At 45.7% G+C, this 24,476-nt stretch overlaps 1 protein-coding gene across 4 annotated transcripts in view; it reads left to right on the top strand.

Annotated features, from left to right (window-relative positions):
- Positions 1-2,139: 2,139 nt before the first annotated feature.
- Positions 2,140-24,476, top strand: part of LOC142588274 (uncharacterized) — a 57,804-nt gene continuing 35,467 nt past the window's right edge. For 2 of the 4 annotated variants that reach the window (XM_075699849.1, XM_075699847.1), the window contains exons 1-10: positions 2,140-4,173; positions 4,251-4,450; positions 4,528-4,724; positions 7,425-7,632; positions 8,561-8,757; positions 8,833-9,032; positions 9,108-9,305; positions 9,383-9,582; positions 9,658-9,857; positions 9,933-10,130. In XM_075699849.1, coding sequence (XP_075555964.1) covers positions 10,112-10,130 — 19 coding nt within the window. In that variant the 5' untranslated portion in view covers positions 2,140-4,173; positions 4,251-4,450; positions 4,528-4,724; ... (5 more) ...; positions 9,658-9,857; positions 9,933-10,111. The remainder of the gene's footprint in view (positions 4,174-4,250; positions 4,451-4,527; positions 4,725-7,424; positions 7,633-8,560; positions 8,758-8,832; positions 9,033-9,107; positions 9,306-9,382; positions 9,583-9,657; positions 9,858-9,932; positions 10,131-24,476) is intronic. The other 2 variants (XR_012829699.1, XR_012829698.1) reach the window with 2 other exon arrangements.

Below are 24,476 nucleotides of genomic sequence, written 5' to 3'. Positions count from 1 at the left end.
TTAGGACTGACAACCCAACGACATCATCAGCGGAACTAACTGCTTTTCGCGCTGCACTTTGTTTCGTCAATCGGGAACAATCTCCACAATGGTCAATTTTCAGTGACTCAAAGGCAGCCCTACAATCTGTGCTACCAGCCCTGCGTCGCGGGCCATTCGAACAGCTCGTGCTTGATATTAGATGCCTACTCCATACATCACATGAGAAAGGACAGCACGTGGCGTTTCAGTGGCTGCCAAGTCACTGCGGCGTCATACGAAATGACGCCGATAAAGCCGCTCGGACAGCTCTTGAACACACAGGAAGAGGCCATACCACCTTCACGGTCCGACGCAGCCAGCAGACTTCGAGTGCTTGCACCGAGATCACGCTCTCTATGGTGCACACCAAGCAGCCAAACCAACCGGAGCAATCGTCAACACGACCTGCTATCTTTGATGCATCACTGTATGCCAACTGGGCTCCGCCGAAGTGAGGCCACCCTGCTTTATCGCTTATGGCTGTTGGTGGCCTTCACGAAATCTTACTCGTTTCGAATTGGAATGGCCAATGCTCTCTGCTATGCCTGTCTTGGCGAGGAGACGCTGGAACACATTCTGGGCGACTGTCCTCAATATAATATTCAGAGACAGTCGCTGGCGTCCGTTCTAGCGCACCTTGAGAATAGACTATTGTTGTTGCAACTATTTTCACATATCGCCGACAGAAGACATCGCAGCTGAAGGTGACGAAGGGATTACTTCGGTTTATGAAGGAGACGGGCTTGGACAAGCGGCTGTGACAGGGATGTCACGTACCGCGCAAGAGTGACAGACTAAGTATGTGTGTGCCGTGTTATGTGCTCTCTCTCTTCTCCCCATCTTCCATCCCCCCCATCCCGCTCCCATGTGTAGGGTAGCAAACCGATTAAGCTAATCTGGTTAACCTCCCTGCCTTCCTTCTCCACTTTTCCTTCATTCGTTCCTACCGTGTGCTTTCCATTGCGGCTATTGACAAGCATATCCAGCGGGCGGTTCTGCACATCTAGTCTCCGGGCGTGTTACGCCTGCATTTTTCTCGCTGGTGGCTTTCAGCTGGGAGACGCAGATTCGTTAAACTCCCTGCACTACTTCTGACAAGTAATATCTATACACTCCAATGGAACTACGGTTGTTTTCTCGTGTGACGGATAAGCCCTGTGGCATTTAAGGTTCCGAACGTCTGCTTTTGAATGAAGCCGTGTTTTCCTCTGACGGCTATGGTAAGTGTTCTCTCAGTGCTCCTTGTCTTAATCCTGTTGCTACACCTTGCCGGTTCCGCAAGTACACAAACTTTGTGGGCTTCTGATGAAATTTGCTGTCAAATGTATTACGCAGACCTTCGAGGTTAGGTTTATGCTTCGGAAAACTTCGCCACAAAGTTTTCAAAAGGCTTTTGTATGTCGCTCTCCCAGTAAGACGACGTTGAATTTCTTCCGTTCCTGGTTATATTTCTTAGCTGATTTCATTTCCTCACCCGTAATTTATTTCGTCTACTCGGAGTGCCACATTTTTCACAATGCTTTGGTAACTCCACGTAGTCTTCACTTTTGTCGAAGGTTGCCGTCCTATTCAATGTTTCCTCCCAGTTTTCTGGTTCCGCCCATCGGCTCCGCAGAAGTTAGAGGAATAGGTTCTCCAAGTCCATCGTGAACTTGTGTGAACGATTGTTTTGTGATACCACCTACTTCGCATACTCGGGTATATAGTTCTCCATTATGCAGTACACATCCACCGATCGCTTTCCGTAGTAGACTTGAAAACTACTGATGAGCCTTTCACAGAAACCTCCCCCACAAGGTGTTTTGTGGAAGAAATTTCTACTTTGTGATAGGTCATAAATTGTTCAGTTGTTATCGACGTGATGTGACTGTGACCGCATTGAATACCTTATTCGTTCTCCTGAAAGTCTTGCATTGTTGCTGAGCACCTTTATGTTAGAGCTGAGAAACGCCGAAAATAATACAGAAAACAGATGTGAAGCGTCTCCAACAGTTTCGCAATGTACACCTCTTGTCACGGCAAATGTGAAAGCTGGTACACAACGTATGGCTATGTCTCCTTACTTTTTTTGTAGTTGCTCCCAGCGCACCGCTGAAACAGACCAGATATTTCAGACAATGTGGTCTTCGTTACTCCCCCTCAAGAGGAAGTACTTGCTCTTACGACGATCTGGAATTGTATCTTCGCCACACAACGCACTGTCGTATTATCTTTCACGTATACGCGACAGTGTACCGCGTACTCCACCGTGAAGTTTGTTCATAAATGCGTCGCACTAATAGTCAACGAACTATTCCATTTACATGGGATGGGGTGCTGCTCGTCTTGTGATACGGGCCCTACCGAAAGCGCCCTTGAAGTCTCATTGGGTCTTTATCTTAATATACCTGGTGTTCGCCTACTGTCTGCACATTCGCTTGCTTGCTGAATTTCTGCAATTTTTCAATATACACACTTTGTTCTAGCCAAATCAGACAGGTTTCGTCGGTATTTATTTCTTCTGCTTTTAGTGGACCGTAGAACTTGTCATCTAATATTCACGGAACGAAACATTCACGTTGTTCCTCTCCAAATATTCAAGTAACTGCCGAACTTGTCAACTTCAGTGCCTTGTCTTGAGATCCTTTTCGACGTATATCTGACACGAGAATCATCTCCTTTCCTTTCATTATTATCCGGCATTTTGTAACGGCTATTTTGCCTGCAGCAACTGGGATCTCTACAAAATTGTTCACTACGACATCTTTTCTGCGTTCACTCCTGGTTATACCTGCTCGATTTTTCACTACTATTGACGTATCCCCATTGTTCTACTGAATAAGTCTTTTTTTCTTCTCTGTGTTCAACGGGTGCTTTACGCATTTTTTCTCCAATGCAGCACGATTGTACAAGTGGTCCAGTACTTTACTGTTGCTTGCAGGTTCTAATTTGCGAGACTGACGACGGTGTTCATTAGAGCTACTTTTCTTTGCCAGGACCAGCAGTGTCTCCACTCTGATATAACAGTACCATGAATGCTGCACTTGAATACACCACCGCGCTTGCATCCGATAAGTGTCGGTGCTTACATTCCGTTTTCTTGTTGTCGATGCGCTCTTGAGGCATTCAGTCCTTTATCTTCTAAGGTATATTTCTCCATAGATCAATTACGTTCGTCTGGGAGAAGGTTGTCCCAAGATTCCTGTTTTTCCCGTCATTGAATACCGATATTAGCTGTTACAGTGCAGGACGTTAGAAATTCCAACCAACCGAATATTTTTGCCCTGGCTTTGAAGTAGTCTTCCCTTCGTTGGCATTTCACTCGAGTCTTCGTATCGATATGATAGCAGAATACCGTCGGCCGTGTCCCAGTTCATTCCTAGAACACTGGCTTGGCTTGATCACGTGAGAACGGCACCTTGATGCGCATATAAATTCTCATTTCATCACCGTTTGATGTCCCTTTGAAAATATTCATTGCAGCTCGGTGAAATTTTTCGCTTCTATGTACACGCCTTCTGTCTGTTTTCTTATGATGTTCCAAGCATAACTTCATCAACGCAAACTCATTTACGTTTGCTGCCATCACAAGAATTTCCTCGACAATTCATTAACAATGTTGGTACATCTGCATTCAAATTTCCTCCTGTCTGAAGATAATAATTCAGAACATTCCTGATCTTAATCACGAGGCGTCAAATACTACGCTTAATTTTCTTGCTAGTTGGTCTTTTCGAATTGCTTCATGGCGTGATATGGTAGTTATTGTTCAGATTCTTCCGAGCACGCTCGTTCTTCCATTCCAAGCGTGAAACATCTCGCATTGAACAGCCGTATTTTTATCTCGGTACTGAATTCGTTTGTCTTCGAGATCGTCTTCCGATTGCTACTTCGTCGATTTCCACGTTAACTTGCTGTATCCTTCTGTACAGTCCTTGTGACCACATAGTCCACTTCATGCATCGTTTCTTTCTGAGGAGCTAAGCCAGTATATTCCACCATCAAAAAGTTCAAAATGGAAGTCGCCAGCTTCTGCGGCGTCAAGAACCATGGCGAGTTTAGCCTTTCGTTTACACCACATGGGTCAGGCACGATCCAGTCGGGCATTTTCGGTTTTCCATTGTATCTTCGTTTCGTCTTCCTACTGGGCTTTCATCCTCACCTCCACTACTGGTAAGTGTCGTTTACACGGGACTCGTATTAAGACTCTGTACTCCAATGTTTAACAAATAAGCATTGTGCCGCTACAGGTTCTGCAATCCTGTTGTCAACTGCGGTCCTCAAGCGTACCCAGCGTGACCCTGCACTACACTACGGTCTGCGCTTCGAAATATTACTTCGGCTACGAGCATCACCTGTTCCAGCAGCGACCACTACTGCTTCTACATTCCCTTGCCAGTGGCGTCCTGCTGGTAGACTGGACTTCTCTCCTCGCCCTGCACTACTACTGGTAAGTGTCGTTTGAACGGGACTCGTATTACGGCTGTGTCCTCCACTGTTTAACAAATACGCACTGTGTCGTTGCAGGTTTTGCAATCCTGTTTCCAACTGCGGTCCTCAAAGGTATCCAGCGTGCCCCTGCACTACTCTACGGTCTGCGCTCCAAAAGATTGCTTCAGCCACGAGCATCACCTGTTATAGAAGCGACTACTACTTCTACATTCCCTCGCCAGTGGAGCCCTGCTGGTAGACAGGACTTGTCTCCTCGCCTAGCACTACTAATGGTAAGTGTCGTTTAGATTCCAGATTTATTGGTTCCAAAAAAGAAGTATTTATATGACAAATATACAGACGAGGGTCCCAAAGTGAGAGAACTGTTGTAGGACCCTCGGTTAATGACATTGATGGTGATATCAATAGTCAGCAAATTAGCGTTATTATAAACATCTACAGATCAAATACATCATTAGACATGTCATTTACAATCAAACACGAAAACTCACGTTATAAAAGAAAGTCGGAAAAAAAGCATGGATGTAATACAAGAAATGACATGTGAGATAAGTCAAAGGTACACCGCCAGATCGTAGTCAAGTTATCGCAGGTGATGATGCTTAAGGTGATTTTTAAACATTGCAAGAGTAACCCGCCGTGGTTGCTCAGTAGCTATGGTGCTGGGCTGCTGAGCACGAGGTCGCGGGATCGAATCCCGGCCATGGCGGCCGCACTTCGATGGAGGCGAATTGCGAAAACACCCGTGTAATTGCATTTAGGTGCACGTTAAAGAACCCCAGGTGGTCAAAATTTCCACTACGGCGTGCCTCATAATCAGAAAGTGGTTTTGGCACGTAAAACCCCACAATTTAATTTTTTAATTTAAACATTGCAAGAGAAGTACAGGATTTTATGGTTGATGGCAATTCATTCCAAAGAGAAAATGCAGCGAAGGAAGATGTTTTTTGCCGTAATTGGTATGAACCATGTGTAAGGAGAAATTGTTGTTAGTCGCAAATCTGGTCATATTTTTCATCTGCAAAAGGTCGACTGCAATGAACGGAAACGTAAGGTTATTGTGAAGCAACTTGTGAAGTAAGACGAGTATGTTAAACTGGAACAAATTATTAATAGGCCGGTTATTATACGCGCGAAGTAATAATCAATAATTTTTTTATGTAGTCGGAGATAGAACAGCTAGATTCGTGGAACTTCCAGGGCGGAAGCCAAATTGATTGTTCTTTAGCCAGTTAAACTTTGTTAAGTAGTTGTCAAGACGTTTAACAAATAATTTCTCAATGAGTTTACTAAGGCAGGAAAGAATTGCAATTGATCGGTAATTAACTGCGTGTTTGTCGCCTTTTTTAAAAACAGGAATAATCTTGGCATTCTTTAAAAATGAAGGGAATGCACCTTCTTTAAACATAAGGTTGATAATATTAGAGCGTGTCGCAAACTAAATGCGCAACCAGTTTTAAATGCCTGACACAAATATTGTCTAAGCCAGGCCCTGTGTTTTAAAGTTGGCGATCGTGGAGCACACTTCATTTGGTGTAGCTGGTAACAAGATTGATTGTGTCGTACGGCTCAAAGTATTATGCAACTGCGCATATGTATGTTATTAGTGTAAACAGAAGAAAAGTAGTCCGAAGAAGCATTAGCAATTTCGTTGGGCTCAGAAAGAGCGAGACTATTGTAATTTATTTTGGTTATAGAGGCATTAACAGACGATTTTTTTAAGAAGAGTTCAATAACTGCCAATGCTTTTTGGGGTTATCCTTATTCTGATCAAATTTATTTTCGTAGTACCTTTTCTTTTTCGCCGGTTTAAGTAACATTCAGTAATTTACAGTACCTACTATAGCGTCTAGCTAGTCCAGTATTAAAGGGCTGACGTTTAGTTTTCTTGTACATGTTTTCCTTCTTCAACTTTCTAGAAGACCGTCCGTCATCCATGGGTTGCGCGGATATTTATACTTCTTCCCACATTTTATAGTGCGCGTATCAGTCGAAACGGTCAATAAAAATAAAGTACAGAATTTGTTTAGTGCTTCTTCGGGATCAGACATAGAATTACTTGGCGACCAATAAGTTTCACTGATGGCTTCAATAAAGGTATCTGCACTAAATACGGAAGTGAAGCAGCTATTATCGCTCTCATGTATTTCATTGTTAAATGTAAGAAAAACAGGAAACTGAATCGGTTATGTTAGTATTAATAACCCCGGAGCAAGGCGATGGTGATATGTTAGATAACACGTGATCAATTAGCGTACTGCTCCCACGAGAGGCTACTCTAGTTGGGCAGTCAATGAGTGATTCAAAACCGAATCCAGCAAAACAATCTAAGTTGTGTACGAGGTAGCTTCAGTGTCAAGTAAGTTAATATTAACATCACCTACAATCACCACATCCTTATTTTCAAAAGCTAGCTTGGACAACACTGCATCAAGAGAAAGCAAGAAATCGTTAAGGGAAGATGACGGTGAGCGATAAATGCAACCAAGGATCAAGTGCTTATTCTGAAGGAATGACCGGTCGACTTCTATCCACACTGACTCGCAATGATTCACGTTAAGTGCCAGATCAAGTCTGCGAGCCTGGGTGACCGCTTGTGAAACAAAAATGGCGGCGCCTCCATGACTAAGTTGGACGATGACAATACTCGGGTTGATAAGATGGAAAACCGCTCATGTTGTTCTCGGAATCGGAAAGCAAGGTCTCCGATACAGATCAAAGTGAAGACATGGTGAAGTGAGGCAATGAAGTTATAATTACATCCATGTTCTTACGAAGGCTACGAGCATTGAAGTGAATGAGTGATCGTTTATTTGCGGTAAGACGAGATTTTACGTCAACGGGGTAGAGCAAGGCCATGAAAAAAAGAAACAAATATTTACAGTGAATCACGTGAAAACTCACGGGACTCGTATTACGGCTGTGTCCTGTGTCTCGTTTACGGCTGTTTAATACGCACTGTGTCGTTACAGGTTCTGCAGGTTCTGCAATCCTGTTTCCAACTGCGGCCCCAAAGCGTATCCAGCGTGCCCCTGCACTACTCTACGGTCTGCGCTCCAAAAGATCACTTCCGCCACGAGCATCACCTGTTACAGGAGCGACTACTACTGCTTCTACATTCCCTCGTTAGTGGCGGCCGTGTTGGAAGACTGGCTGTCTCATCGCCCTGCACCACTACTGGTAAATGTCGTTTGCTTGGCACTCGCACTACGGCTGTCTAAATCAGAATTGTTACAAGTTGGGATACATTACAAGTATTTAGTATGCACGAGGAGGTCCCATAGCCAGACTGTATCGGGACCTTCTGTACAAGAAAAGTTACGATAGTTGAGATCTCAAACAGTAGCATATAATGTAGTATACAAGCAACAGGAAATGAACATGAACAAAGCCAAAATACAGAATTCATTGCAAATAACAAGGTTTAGTTTATCTCACGGTAGCAAGAATGGTATGGGAATAAAATCCCGGTAGTTTATCTACAAAAACAAAAGAAAAAAGAACGGACAGAAAATGGTTACAGTAAGTTTTCTCATTAGTCTGTCAATAATAAATGCGTGTTCCTTTTTGAATTAGTGTACAGATCTTTTGCTTTTCATAATGAGAGGAAGTGTTCCATACTAACATGGAAGAATTCCACCGTTTGTTTACCGTAGTTAGTGCGGATTGTTGGTGAAACTCGTTATTCAACGTGAATCTAGTGTTACTATGAATTGTCAGGTTAGGTGGTGAAAATGTGATCGATGGTAGCTCATTACGTAGAACTCTTTAGGAAGAAATACCTAGGTTGTATTTAGTGAGCCCAGAAATAGTAAGGATGTTATTCTCGTGCAGTAAGGGAGAGGCATTAGAAAAGCGTGATGGCTCGGTTCTGAACTGTTGGAAGAGCCGCAAAATCTAATGTCGATAAGACAATGTTTGCCTTCGCGCGCTTTACTAACAGTCGGCTTTCTTAGTTCTTTAATGGAAACAAGCGGTGATAATTTTCTTGTCATTAGATGTGGTGGGAACGCGATGAACAATGTGGAAATCGCTAGGCCATTATGGACGGCCACCTCTGTCCCCTACCTCCACCAGTGTTTCCCAAATAAGCACGGTGTCGTTACAGGTTCTGCACTCCCGTTTTCGATTGCGGTGGGTATCTAGCACGCTCCTGCACATCGACTCAACGGCCTGCGTCCCAAAAGATTACTTCGGCGACGAGCGTCACCTGTTACAGGAGCGACCACTACTGCTTCTACATTGGGTCGCCAGTGGCGTCCTGCTGGTAGACTGAGCTTGTCTCCACGCCCTGCACTACTACTGGTAAGTTTCGTTTACACGGGACTCGTATTAGGACTGTCCTCCAGTGTTTAACAAATAAGCACTGTGCCGCTACAGGTTCTGCATTGCCGTTTTCAACTGCGGTCCTCAAGCCTACCCAGCGTGCCCCTGCACTACTCTACGGTCAGCGCGACAAAAGATTACGTCTGCCACGAGCATCAGCTGCACTAGGAGTGATCACTACTGCTTCTGCATTGGCTCGCCAGGGGCGTCTTTCTGGTAGAGTGGACTTGTCTCCACACCCTGCACTACTACTGGTAAGTTTCGTTTACACGGGACTCGTATTAGGACTGTCCTCCAGTGTTTAACAAATAAGCACTGTGGCGCTACAGGTTCTGCATTTCAGTTTTCAACTGCGGTCCGCAAGCTTACCCAGCGTGCCCCTGCACTACTCTACGGTCAGCGCCACAAGATTACTTCGGCCACGAGCGTCACCTGTTACAGGAGCGACCACTACTGCTTCTACATTGGGTCGCCAGTGGCGTCCTGCTGGTAGACTGGACTTGTCTCCATGCCCTGCACTACTACTTGTAAGTTTCGTTTACACAGGACTCGTATTAGGACTCTGTCCTCCAGTGTTTAACAAATAAGCACTGTGCCGCTACAGGTTCTGCATTGCCGTTTTCAACTGCGGTCCTCAAGCCTACCCAGCGTGCCCCTGCACTACTCTACGGTCAGCGCGACAAAAGATTACGTCTGCCACGAGCATCAGCTGCACTAGGAGTGATCACTACTGCTTCTACATTGGGTCGCCAGTGGCGTCCTGCTGGTAGACTGAGCTTGTCTCCACGCCCTGCACTACTACTGGTAAGTTTCGTTTACACGGGACTCGTATTAGGACTGTCCTCCAGTGTTTAACAAATAAGCACTGTGCCGCTACAGGTTCTGCATTGCCGTTTTCAACTGCGGTCCTCAAGCCTACCCAGCGTGCCCCTGCACTACTCTACGGTCAGCGCGACAAAAGATTACGTCTGCCACGAGCATCAGCTGCACTAGGAGTGATCACTACTGCTTCTGCATTGGCTCGCCAGGGGCGTCCTGCTGGTAGAGTGGACTTGTCTCCACACCCTGCACTACTACTGGTAAGTTTCGTTTACACGGGACTCGTATTAGGACTGTCCTCCAGTGTTTAACAAATAAGCACTGTGCCGCTACAGGTTCTGCATTTCAGTTTTCAACTGCGGTCCGCAAGCTTACCCAGCGTGCCCCTGCACTACTCTACGGTCAGCGCCACAAGATTACTTCGGCCACGAGCGTCACCTGTTACAGGAGCGACCACTACTGCTTCTACATTGGGTCGCCAGTGGCGTCCTGCTGGTAGACTGGACTTGTCTCCATGCCCTGCACTACTACTGGTAAGTTTCGTTTACACGGGACTCGTATTAGAACTGTCCTCCAGAGATTAACAAATGGGCACTGTGTCGTTACAGATGCGGCGCTCCCGTTTTCGACTGCGGTGGGTACCCTGCACATCGACTCTCTGTTCTGCACTCAGAGTTTACTTCGGGCACCAGCATCAGCCATTCCATGAGCGACTGCTATTGCTTCTACGTTCTCTCGCGGACGGGTCTTGCTGGCAGATCGGACTTAGCCTGGCGCCCTTGCACTTAATTCCGGTAAATATCGCGTGTACACGTCTGTACTGTACCTACGTGTTTTCGAATGACCAACAAACAGGGCTTGTGTCGTTTCAGGTTCCCAGTGTTCGCTGTCGCTTGTGGTGCAAGAGAAATGTTCCAGCACGCTCATTTACCAGAACATCCCTGGCCTTGCCTCACGAGCAACCATCTTCAGCAAGGGCGTCCTGCCGCGTCCTCTATACAACAAGCAAGCTTCCTCATAATCGTGAACGCGTCGCGCGTCTGTCATGGCGGTGTCCTGCACTGTGTGGACGGCGTTTTCATGCTCTGAAGGACTGCGTGTCGTCACCGTGCCGCGACTGTCCATCGGATGTGCTCCTGCAGTTGTTGCCTTTTGCACAGGCATATTTAGGAAGTTTAGCGTAGCAAGCTTTTCCGCTTTGGAAGAGGGGTACGATGCTCTGCGAATGACGGCGCTTGCGGGAATCGGGTTAATACGAAGCAGAACAATAAGAAAAAGGTCTGGTTACGTGGACACTACTTAGTCCTTAATAAGGGACGTCAATGTTTTCATGAGCCGATCTGTAAATTTTTGGTGGCGAGAGTAATGGACATTCATTGGCATTGTGCACTTTTATTGTAGTGTGTGTGTGTGTGTGTGTGTGTGTGTGTGTGTGTGTGTGTGTGTGTGTGTGTGTGTGTGTGTGTGTGTGTGTGTGTGTGTGTGTGTGTGTGTGCCTGCCTGCGTGCCTGCCTGCCTGCGTACACGTGTCGCCTACTCCGTGCTCCATTTCTTTTTCGATCGAGAACGCATGATACGAGCTCAGCTGCTAGCTGGCGCACTTCGAATTTTTCATATGTTGGTAGCATTTCCAGCGTCACAGTTGCTTCACTTTTTCCCGGTATATTCCTGTTGAGAGATTCCTGGTTTGATGGTTTATTATCGTCTATGGACATCCGCTTTTGGGTTGGTCGAACCACTGGTTTCTTTGGCTTTGTTCCTTGGGTTGATCTCTGTGCTCGTTCCAGCATTCAGCAGTTGTATTGAGGCGTCTTTCTCGCGCCAGAAACAGTCTTCACACATTTTCGGTTCTTCCACGTCGCTCATCACTGACTCGAAAAGAATAACATGCCACTACAAAAGGACACAATGTCAATGAATGGGAAAGGGGAGGGTGGTTATTCTCACCAACGGAAATTTCCTGATTTGCTCATGCAGACAATGACGTCGCTCTTTAAGACTGGTTGGTGGTAAGTGTCACCGGGCTCGCTTTTCAATTTTTTTGGTGTCCTTGACTCATCAAATGCTGTTATGGATCTACATGGTGGAACCTATGTATTACCTGTCGTTTGTTTATCGGATAGTACTACCTGCTGTCGTCGCTTGTTCACCGCGTATACTTCGCCGTAGTTTCATGTGTCCACAACTATCGCGTACCCTGCAAGATCGGTACTCATACTGAAGTGCCATGGCACCCTTCAGGCGGCTGTACCGTCGTTGCCTGCTGACTGTAGTTCAGATTACGAACACTTGTGCAATTTCGTGATTAAAATGCATCGCGTGAGCCATTGTCAAACAGCTGCTGCGAAGGGGCTGCATGCACTCCCATTATGCCAACTCGTGTGCGAACGCGTCCAGACAAGTGACGGGCACGAGCACGCTCAAAGAAATCTTCATTAGAAAATGTCCGCTTTACTTGTATTTTTTGTGTTGGAGTTAAGCTTACCGGAGTTTCCCCCGTAATTTTTTTTTTATGTACGCTATGTTGATCTCCATTGCTCTTCGAAAGCATATGAATGCGTTTGCTGTGAATAGTGTTTGAATTTGCACATGCTACAGCTATTATGCTAATCTCGATATAAGAACCCACACTTGATTTATTAGGAATTACTTTCATTGTTCTCAACCTGTAATAACCTTACCTCTGCGTTGCTTCATAACGAAAATAGGAGCACTGTTCTTGGTAAATGGTTGCGTGTGCCGCATTACTTTGCCTATTTTTTCGCTGCTTTCATCTGCTGTGATTAAAAAGTCGGGCAACCATGCATGCGCGATTGTGCTCACTCAAATGCATTTTTCTTAAAGGGACACTAAAGGCAGATAAGTTGACGTGGTCTGTTTAAACATCATTATATAAACCTCGCAACGCCTGTTTCGTGCTAAGAAAACACTCTTTACCAGAAAATTGCATCTGAAGGGCCTGAATACCTGTTTCGAAATTGAAGTTTCCCGCCACCGAGCCCGGGGAGTGGTGACGTTGCATACGCCGTCGCCACCCTTTCCTGCCGTCGGGGAGCAAAGCGGAGCCCGACAGACGGCGGTACCGAGCCAAGACAGATGGGCGGATTCGCCGCTGCAGCTGCTTCAAGTGGCGTAGACCGTTCGGGCATCCCGCGTCATCACATTGAAACTGAATTCTAAGCTACTTGCAGTTTGTGCGAGTATCGCGATCCGGCAAACACCAGCTCAGCACTGCGCCATAACTAATGAAACGCGAAAGCGTGGGTGGCACGGAGTCGAGAGATAACGAAACCTTTCGACCGCCCGCGTCGTTGTCAGTGTTATGTCAATGAGCTTTTTTTTTTGAACAGTGAAATAGAACAGGTCAAGCAGGATTTTATTCCGTCTTGCAATACAATGCAAGGACATTTTGTGCAACGAGTGGTTGAGTACTAGTGACAGAACTTAACTGAGGAGTGCTTTCGTCATCGGGCAACTATACTTGTCTCTAATCATGTCCGGTATTTACCTCAATTTCTCAAGGCTCTGTTCGCCATAATATTGACGCCTTAGATATTCCCGAACCATAATTTATCACCTTAGCTCGACTTAATATTTGCCTTTAGTGTCCCTTTAACCTCGAACATAGACAGCGCAATGTCGCCTTACTGTAGGAATTGTCTTTTTATTTTCCATCTTCAGTCACACGACAGTCCTGCAATTGCGCCACACGATGCTCGCAATCGGTTTACGATAGGACCAGTGTGAAGATTTTGACTTCTTGCTATGCGTCCGCGTGGTTGCTTAATGGCTGTGCTGTTGGGCTGCTAAGCACGAGGTCGCGCTATCGAATCCCGGCCACGGCGGCCGCATTTCGATGGGGCTGAAATGCGAAAACACCAGTGCACTGCAATTTAGGTGCGGATTAAAGCAGCCCAGGTGGTACAAATTTCTGCAGTTTCCCACTGTGGCCTGCATCATCAGATCGTGGTTTTTGCACGTAAAACCTCGTAATTTTTGTTAATCTGTCATCTTGGAGGCTTTTCGTTGTTTTTGTATAATGCAACTGGTACGTGGAAGCAGAGGAAAGACACACCCACACAGCACTGAATAGTTCGCAATACGACAGCGATGCACGAAATAACTGCACATTGAGGTCATATTATTAGAGGATGTGACGTGGTATATATAGATCGTCGCCTAGAAATGTGTTGTAATCCCTTCCGTGCGTTTCGCATCTAACTGGGAAAGTTCGCATACATACGAGCTGTACTGTTGTCTGAAAGCAAATGCCGGAAACGTTTTTAGGTCTCCCAGCGAAGGCGCTCTACAACGCTTACCCATTTCAAATTTTACAGCTTGAAGCTATGTGAACTTTAATGTATGCAAAGTCTGTTACTGCACCTTGACTTGAGCTGTTATTTTCGTTTATTGATCTAAGAAAACTTGTCTGTTTTACATTTTTATACATCGACGTATCGTGAAGCTGAAATTATCGGTGCTATGTAAATTTCGGTATGTATTTGACATGCATTCCTGTTCAAATGCATAAATGTATGTTAATGTACTGTATATATGCTGCTGTTCGCAGCATCTGGGATTAACTCTAGTGAAGTAGCATTGAATCTTTTAATTCCGTTTATTCAACAGTTGTGTTTTGCGCTGGTTGTACTGAGCATGCATTGCATTAAACTGCACCTTACCCAAATCATCTGTCAGAATAAAACTCCTTATTGTTGCCCGTCTCACTCACTTCATGTAGTGCAGACTGTGACGTGCCAGCCAACCGTAATGGCACATCCGCTGTCTGCAACTGGTCAAGCTACACCGGCTGAATGGGAGCACCGCTGGGAGCCATTCAGAGTATAGGAAGACTGGCTTTCTGTGAACTCTCTTCGTTCTCCACCTCTTCGTTGCGTTGCTACCAAAGACAGGATGCTGGCGTTTGAGGGCACTAACATCAGGAATTTTAAGTGTAATGTGCTGCAAGTGATACAGAGATCGAAACGTTGGTAATGCGTATGTCTTTAATGGACGGCAAAACCCGTGTCACTGTAACAGTCCGAAGCAGTTAACCCGTCGCAGTAGCAGAGTCGCTGTGGGCGTCCGCTGCTCAGCTCCAAGTCGGGGGTTCGACCTCGGCCGCGGGGGTAGCACGTTGATAACGGCCGAAATGAAAAAAAAAATGCTTGGTTAGTTAGTTTCAGATGCAGCTCGCAGAGACCTGCTGAAACTAAGGCTTTCTGGTGGCTTTGTGCAGGTTTCTTTTTCAGTGCCCGGGAACTGCAGTAAGTCCTGCTGTACTTGCACATCTACAAAGATTGGATCAGGCATCAGCCTAGTTACGCCCACTGCAGGGCAAAGGCCTCTCCCATACTTCTCCAACTACCCCGGTCATGTACTAATTGTGGCCATGTTGTCCCTGCAAACGTCTTAATTTCATCCGCCCACCTAACTTTCTGCCGCCCCCTGCTACGCTTCCCTTCCCTTGGAATCCAGTCCGTAACCCTTAATGACCATCGGTTCTTCCTTCCTCATTACATGTCCTGCCCATGCCCATTTCTTTTTCTTGATTTCAACTAAGATGTCGTTTACCCGCGTTTGTTGCCTCACCCAATCTGCTCTTTTCTTATCCCTTAACGTTACACCCATCATTCTTCTTTCCATAGCTCGTTGCGTCGTCCTCAATTTCAGCAGAACCCTTTTCGTAAGCCTCCAGGTTTCTGCCCCATATGTGAGTACTGGTAACACACAGCTGTTATACACTTTCCTTTTGAGGGATAGTGGCAACCTGCCGTTCATGATTTGAGAATGCCTGCCAAACGCACCCCAGCCCATTCTTATTCTGCTGATTATTTCAGTCTCATGATCCGGATCCGTGGTCACTACCTGCCCTAAGTAGATGTATTCCCTTACCACTTCCAGTGCTTCGCTACCTATCGTAAACTGCTGTTCTCTTCCGAGACTGTTAAACAATACTTTAGTTTTCTGCAGATTAATTTTCAGACCCACCCTTCTGCTTTGCCTCTCCAGGTCAGTGAGCATGCATTGCAATTGGTCTCCTGAGTTACTAAGCAAGGCAATATCAGCGAATCGCAAGTTGCTAAGGTATTCTCCATCAACTTCTATCCCCAATTCTTCCCACTCCAGGCCTCTGAATACCTCCTGTAAACATGCTGTGAATAGCATTGGAGATATCGTATCTCCCTGTCTGACGCCTTTCTTTATAGGGATTTTGTTGCTTTCTTTGTGGAGTACTATGGTGGCTGTGGAGCCGCTGTAGATATATCTTCCAGTATTTTTAAATATGGCTCATCTACACCCTGATTCCGTAATGCCTCCATGACTGCTGAGGTTTCGACTGAATCAAACGCTTTCTCGTAATCAATGACAGCTATATATAAGGGTTGGTTATATTCTGCACATTTCTCTATCACTTGATTGACAGTGTGAATATGGTCTATTGTTAAGTAGCCTTTACGGAATCCTGCCTGGTCCTTTGGTTGACAGAAGTCTAAGGTGTTCCTGATTCTATTTGCGATTACCTTAGTAAATACTTTGTAGGCAACGGACAGTAAGCTGATCGGTCTATAATTTTTCAAGTCTCTGGCGTCTCCTTTCTTATGGATTAGGATTATGTTAGCGTTCTTCCAAGATTCCTGTACGCTCGAGGTTATGAGGCATTGCGTATACAGGGTGGCCAGTTTCTCTAGAACAATCTGACCACCATCCTTCAACAAATCTGCTGTTACCTGATCCTCCCCAGCTGCCTTCCCCCTTTGCATAGCTCCTAAGGCTTTCTTTACTTCTGGCGTTATCTGTGGGATTTCGAATTCCTCTAGGCTATTCTCTCTTCCACTATCGTCGTGGGTGCCACTGGTACTGCGTAAATCTCTATAGAACTCCTCAGCCACTTGAACTATCTCATCCATATTAGTAACGATATTGCCGGCTTTGTCTCTTAACGCACACATCTGATTCTTGCCTATTCCTAGTTTCTTCTTCACTGTTTTTAGGCTTCCTCCGTTCCTGAGAGCCTGTTCAATTCTATCCATATTATAGTTTCTGATGTCCGCTGTCTTACGCTTGTTGATTAACTTAGAAAGTTCTGCCAGTTCTATCCTAGCTGTAGTGTTAGAGGCTTTCATACATTGGCGTTTCTTGATCAGATCTTTCGTCTCCTGCGATAGCTTACTGGTTTTCTGTATAACGGCGTTACCACCGACTTCTATTGCGCACTCCTTAATGATGCCCATGAGATTGTCGTGCATTGCTGCAACACTAAGGTCCTCTTCCTGAGTTAAAGCCGAGTACCTGTTCTGTAGCTTGATCCGGAATTCCTCTAGTTTCCCTCTTACCGCTAACTCATTGATTGGCTTCTTGTGTACCAGTTTCTTCCGTTCCCTCCTCAAGTATAGGCTAATTCGAGTTCTTACCATCCTATGGTCACTGCAGCGTACCTTGCTGAGTACGTCTACATCTTGTATGATGCCAGGGTTCGCGCAGAGTATGAAGTCGATTTCATTTCTAGTCTCACCATTCGGGCTCCTCCACGTCCACTTCCGACTAACCCGCTTGCGGAAAAAGGTGTTCATTATCCGCATATTATTCTGTTCTGCAAACTCTACTAATAATTCTCCTCTGCTATTCCTAGAGCCTATGCCATATTCCCCCACTGACTTGTCTCCAGCCTGCTTCTTGCCTACCCTGGCATTGAAGTCGCCCATCAGTATAGTGTATTTTGACTTTACCCATCGCCGATTCCACGTCTTCATAAAAGCTTTCGACTTCCTGGTCATCATGGCTACATGTAGGGGCATAGACTTGTACCACCTTCAATTTGTACCTCTTATTAAGTTTCACAACAAGACCTGCCACCCTCTCGTTAATGCTATAGAATTCCTGTATGTTACCAGCTATTTCCTTATTAATCAGGAATCCGACTCCTAGTTCTCGTCTCTCTGCTAAGCCCCGGTAACACAGTACATGCCCGCTTTTTAGCACTGTATATGCTTCTTTTGTCCTCCTAACCTCACTGAGCCCTATTATATCCCATTTACTACCCTCTAATTCCTCCAATAACTGCTAGACTCGCCTCACTAGATAGCGTTCTAACGTTAAACGTTGCCAGGTTCAGATTCCAATGGCGGCCTGTCCGGCCCATTACCCCATTAAACCCCATTAAATTTGGGGCAGTCTTTGAAACGAAAAACGAATTCTCCGTTTACATGCATGTAGAGATGTTTACAAAAACGTGACAGATATTACCTGCGCTAGCTGAGTATCAGAAAGTCACAGTGGTAATGTTAGAGAGGCTGTTATTAGAGTGGTGACATTAGATAGGCTGTTTTATGGCACACATTATAGCGAGGAAACGGAACTAATTCTGAGACACAAGTCATCACGAAGTTCTCGAAATTATGGTACGTATCTTGGCGGAAACGTTCTCTTGTAGATCATGTTCTTATCACCCCAACCTGACTAAATGCGAAGATACTATATGCTCTTAAAATTTTCACACCCTTACGAGTGCAATGGGGGTGTTTCGGTTTTTTTCCGCTTTGTAAACACCCATGAAGCGCCCTTTTTCTCCCAGAAAAGCGTGTTCCACAAGGGAACACCCTTGGAACAACCCAGTCCTATTTTACACTCCAATTTTATCGGTGTAAATTAACAAGGCTATGCTGTGATAAACGATAAGTAGGCAGCTTACGCATTTATATTGGATATACGTGAAACGCACGCTACCTGGCTGCCCCCGGGCCAGAAACATTGTACAGTGCCAATTACCAGCTGCATTTCCTTTTAGATATGAATACTGATCCATATAGGAGGATTTATGGATCAGTATTCATATCTAAAGGGAAATGCAGCTGGTAATTGGCACTGTACAATGTTTGTGGCCCGGGGGCAGCCAGGTAGCGTGCGTTTCACGTATATCCAATATAAATGCGTAAGCTGCCTACTTATCGTTTATCACAGCATAGCCTTGTTAATTTACACCGATAAAATTGGGGTATAAAATAGGACTGGGTTGTTCCAAGGGTGTTCCCTTGTGGAACACGCTTTTCTGGGAGAAAAAGGGCGCTTCATGGGTGTTTACAAAGCGGAAAAAAACCGAAACACCCCCATTACACTCGTAAGGGTGTGAAAATTTTAAGAGCATATAGTATCTTCGCATTTAGTCAGGTTGGGGTGATAAGAACATGATCTACAAGAGAACGTTTCCGCCAAGATACGTACCATAATTTCGAGAACTTCGTGATGCCTTGTGTCTCAGAATTAGTTCCGTTTCCTCGCTATATTGTGTGCCATAAAACAGCCTATCTAATGTCACCACTCTAATAACAGCCTCTGTAACATTACCACTGTGACTTTCTGATACTCAGCTAGCGCAGGTAATATCTGTCACGTTTTTGTAAACATCTCTACATGCATGTAAACGGAGAATTCGTTTTTCGTTTCAAAGACTGCCCCAAATTTAATGGGGTTTGTTGCAATTGAAAGAAAAACTTAACATCTAGTGACTGTTGGTTTCGAATTTTCGATTTAGGTCGTCAATCTGTCATAAAAAAATTGGCAAAAATCGCAAATTTTCAGAAAGCGGAACTATAATGTTTACAACTCCGTAACTCCACAAGAAAAAATGATATCTCAATTCTGTGTATATCTGATAGCACATCTAACACGGAGAAATTTGAAATCTTGCACATGAATGTCGAAAAATTCATTAATATGTAATTACAACTTTTGCAGAACCCTCGTAAACAACGTAACAAATTCGCGTAAGATGTGAAATGACATTTGAAATTTGTCCGCTTTGATGATCTATTAGATGCCGTTTTCAGAACCGCGATATCTGCTATCGATGCAGAGCTATTAGTAAACTTCATGCTTCTATTTTTTTCAAGCTTCTGAGTTTTTCAATACCTTTTTAACAATATTCAAGACCTAAATCAAAATTCCGCTTCCAACGGTCACTAGAAGTTCTTTCCCTCTCAAATGCAACAAATTTCATTAATATCGGTGCAGGGGTTATCTCGGAAAAAAAGTTTTTGCGCTTTTACATATATTTGAATAGGCCGCGTCGGAGTTGGGCGCGAGCTAAAGCTTCCTCATAACACCAATAACTGTATTACGCTTTGCAAACACGAAGAGATGCGCATTCTCCTGGCGTGCCTATTTACCCCCGAAGTATTTTTCACTGTCAACGTGCCGTGGATTTGCGCATGCAAAGTCATGTCTTGTGCGTCTGACGTCATTTGTCTGGCGCCTACAATGCAGAGGCGCCGAGCTCCTTTCGAGACGCCCACTAGTATTTCTAAGGAATTGAAGAACTTCTCCCGACATGTCGCCACGCTTACGCAGACGACGCAGGCTATGTTACAGCGTCGTCCGTCAGGCGTCTTACCACAGGCTGTCCTCCCACTATTTTGCATATCACGATCACGATACGCGCGAGGTGACCCGGGACGGATATTTCAGCAACGCACTCTCGCAGCCGCTTCTTAATCGCTTGCCCACGACAACCGCGAAGGAGAGCAAATGGCAAGAGGGCCGAAACGTCCGCTTCATCAATGTGAGCCACAGCGCGAGCTACTGGGCGCGTGGGTTTGTTCACGCTTGCTGCGGTGAAGGAAATTGAGATGCCACCGTATAGTAGGCGAGATTAAGACAATCGCGAAGGAGTTAATATTCAGGCCGCCCTGGTACGATATATTAAAATTATTTGTTTGCATCAATCCAGTCCTCAGAAACTGCTGTTGCCGTACACAATGAGCTGAGCTTCTCTAGCTAACACTACGTGTCTTTCTTTCTTTCTTTCTCTTTCTTTCTTTCTTTCTTTCTTTCTTTCTTTCTTTCTTTCTTTCTTTCCTTCTTTCTTTCTTTCTTTCTTTCTTTCTTTCTTTCTTTCTTCTGCCACTAATGCCCCTGCATTTGGGGTGCTACCTGATGGGTGGGCCTTTAGAAACAATGGATGAGTTATTCGATGTATTTCTTGAAATCATCGGGACTGGAGTGGTGCACGGCGTCGGCGGGTAAGTGCTTCCAGTCGATTGCTGTTGTGACAATGGACTTTGCGAGCGCAGCAGTGCGTGCAGGTGGGAGATGCACTGCTCCGAGTTGAATTTCATACAACTCCAAAGCACGGTAGAAACTTCACAGAATTCTCTGATCACCCTTATGCACAGAGTCACCGCCATGGAAGCTAATATTCAAACCGTTTTCACACAAACCGCTTCCACCGCTCAAGCCGTAGCCATGGACACAACAGGAACCGTCGCCGCCACCCTGCCACCTGTGGCATCCCCTATCCTTCAACATGGCCCACACTAACACTGACACAACGTTCAGGCAGTGGAACTGCCGAGGCTATATCCTCGTCAGAACGGGTTGTTTATGGAGGTATACCTCCATAAACAACCCGTTCTCCATCAACACCTCCGTACTACTTCATGTCAACCCGACGCAATCTTGCTCCAGGAAACGCACGACACTCCGGTCAACCTTCCCGGATATCAAGCTTTCACCGCGAACAACGCTCCACACGGAGTCTCCACGCTCGTTCGAAAACGAATTACTGCAATCGAACGCGATCTCCACGATCGGCGCATCGAACACCTCCTTATTGAGTTCATCCCGCACAGAAAACGAAAGGAAGGAATATTTATCCTCAATATCTACAATACTACATCTCAACGCCATAGCGGATTTCTAACCCTCTTCGAAAAGGCCCTTAACATCGCAGGCAGCAGCCCCCTTATCATCGGGGGCGACTTCAATCTCCCGCACACAGGATGGCGTTACAGACACTGCTCTGCGGCAGGTCGTAACTTATGGCAAGACTCCCATGATCTCGGGCTTACATTCAGGGGGCAGGACCTCTGTCAAGCTTACGAGCTTTTAGTCCTGTCTCCTTCTCTGTCCAAGAGAAAAATAAAGACTGAATTGAATTGAATTGAATTGAATTATTGACCCAGCTTTCCCCACTCGCCTCGGCACTTCTACTGAACAAGTCACGACACCAGACCTCACTTTAACCAAAAACTCAGACAACGCCCATTGGCGCAACACCCAACACAACCTCGGTACTGATCACTCTATCATCGAAATTACTCTCCCAGGAGCTTAGCTTCGGTAAACAGCTGATTGTCCCGCCTGCAAAAGACACACGGGAGACTATGGCGTTGGTCTTCTAAACGTGAACTGCCGAAGAATACGTAACATACAGAGCAGACGATATCTTCCGTATCGTTTCGTCTGCGGTCCAGATTATCGCTGCGCTTATCCGAGGCGACACGCGATTAAGGAGATATTACGCGGTTCCCACGGCGTGTTTTCTTGGGAAAGCGAAAATTCAAACTTAAGGTCGTCGCACACCTCTGAGATATGGATGCCCTTGTAAACATGTTTCATGACGTTTCAGTGTTGTACATAAAAAAAGAAATAAAATAAAAAAGATTGGACATTTCTTTCTTGACTATTCCGCCATAATCAATGCTAATTCTACAGTCGCGGACAGAATAAAATGGACCACGGCGAAGGCGGCTTCGGCAGGCTTTCTCCGATAAGCACTGCTATCGCCGAATCTTGAACGAACACATTTTAATACCATGCGCCAGAAACAGAGATAATTCCATTTAACGTGGTCGCCACCCCAACAAGGACCCCTCAGTGCAACTGTCACCAGGAACATGCTGGCGTAAGAACTGTCCGCCAGCAAGCTCACGACACCGGCCAAGCAGTCAGCTAATAACGAGTCGCCGGCGGTAGAGCATCAAGGCACACGGTTTGCACGGCGTCAAGCGCTCCACGTTCCAGCAAAAAGAAAAAAAAATCCAAGATTCGATGATGGCAGTTACTATTGGAGAAAGCCTACCGAAGACGCTTCATCTACTGCGAATAAACCCAGCAGTGCGAGATAGCATGGGCAAATATAAAAAAAATGGGTCGCGCACCGTCATTCCAACAACCTATCGCGCACGGATAATTCCGAGTCTAGCATACGAGACGCCGCAGCGATCCTTTGCCTCCGCGGTATCGTGGTCACGCGACAGAAAAAAAAAAAAAATGTATAGAGCCTGCGGCTTTAAGGTGGCAGCCGTCAGCTGCAGCTTGAGCTGGGCGCAGAGAAGAATTTTTGTCCGCGACTGCAAGTCGCCGACAAAAAAAGGAAAAAAAAAACATCTGGTTTTGGTTCCTTCACAGCGCGGTGGTTTGATGGCCTGCGGCCGTCCGTACTGCGCGACAGCGCTAGTGGTGAACTACTGGCGATTCACGTGCCCATTCGTTCCGACCATAGAGTTTCATATTAGTACACCTAGAGGGAAATCTAGCGCTGCGATCGTTCAACCATGATGAGAATGAAGGCTACGGATTGGCATTCTATTGACTGGCGAACTAGTCTACAAGTATTTTTTTGGCAGTTTTGGTTTCGCTCCAAGCGCAATTGCTATAACTTTCAGTGGGACAGTGCAACGCAAAGCTCTCTGCCTTTGTTATGTTGCTCGAAGTGGCGATAGCGCGCTGGGCCAGCGGCTGGGACGATGTTTGTGTCGCGGTGTGGTGTCGAAGCCCTGAAGAGAAAGCGACGGCATCGTAAACGTTGAAAGAACATGTTTTGAGCGTTTGGACTTTGGTTTGTTAAGTGTGTTAGGTTGGCGCTGTAGCGTCACATGCTTTATGAAACTTCAGAATAGGAAAAGACGGTACTACTGATACAAGACATAGACAGTTGTACTTCCAGTGGCTTGACAATCAAATTTTATTGAGGGCTTCATTATGCATTGCTCGTTTATGTGCTCATTGAAATGCGTTTTTTAAGACTTGGAGAACACAAACTTACTTGTGGTAGTAAAGGTTGCTGCTTCCTGGCTGTAGCCTAGCGTCGCAAGACGGGTAAGTGCAAAGCCACGCCATAATGCTTCGGAAGCGGTACGTCAATATAAAGTATAATGAAGCATACTCGTAGGAGGCCACAAGCGTCCTAGCTTGCACTGCAGCAGATGTGCTTAAAAGTACTTGAAGACGTTCAGCAATCGTGACAGCCGACGCAGCCTTTCGAAAGAGCGAGAGACTTCGCAAGCGCCTGTCTTCGGGGGGAAAACTCTCGCGTTTGTAGCGAGCAGGCTCGTAGCAGACGACACTTCTAGCATCCCTCTCAAGGGCGCAACACTTTCTCACAATAAAAAAAAAAATTATTTCCATAAATACTTCAAGAGTATTTTTATATACGTACATGCACGGTTGTTATTACAGTTGCAAAATAAATAAATAATTATTCTGTGGCGTTAAATCGGGAACAAAATCGCACCAGAATGCATACACTGGTGTGTCCTGGTGATAAGCCATAGTAAACCATGCTTCCATCTCAAAGTCATACAAAGTTTATGTAGCTTGTTGTACATTATATAACATACAAAAAAAATAAATAAAATTAGATCCTTCGCGATAATATTTGCGTATAGCTTCGTTTACTGCGCCGAAATCAAACGGCACTACTCTAAAGATCGAAGTCAATCCGAAGCCTGTACTTCCCGTCATTCCCATGTAGGTTGAGGCAACGCTCAGGAGAGCCCCGTAGACACTAGCGCCACATTTCCCTCTAGGGTACTTATCTAGAAACTCGATGGTCCCGACCGTCAGCAGCAGAGCAGCCGAACGCTGCACTTGAAATTTCCCGAGCATGACAAGCACCAGCGCGAGGGCGATGGTGCGAATGAGAAGTTTGACGTCACACGGCGTGCTCTGGTCGTGAGCTCGCCAAGCGCGATAGCAGCGCCGGCCCCGCAGCCGCTCCGGCCGCCTTCGCCGTGGTCCGTTTTAATCTGTCCGCGACTGTACATGCCTATAATTATTTTTCTAGGATGTAAAGTGCCTCTTGGCATTTCGGACCTCTA

The sequence above is a fragment of the Dermacentor variabilis genome, chromosome 7 (genome assembly GCF_050947875.1).
Source record: "Dermacentor variabilis isolate Ectoservices chromosome 7, ASM5094787v1, whole genome shotgun sequence".
Taxonomy (NCBI): Eukaryota; Metazoa; Arthropoda; class Arachnida; order Ixodida; family Ixodidae; genus Dermacentor; species Dermacentor variabilis.
The sequence above is the reverse complement of the archived record's forward strand: the minus strand, read 5'-3'. Positions and strand labels throughout refer to the sequence as shown.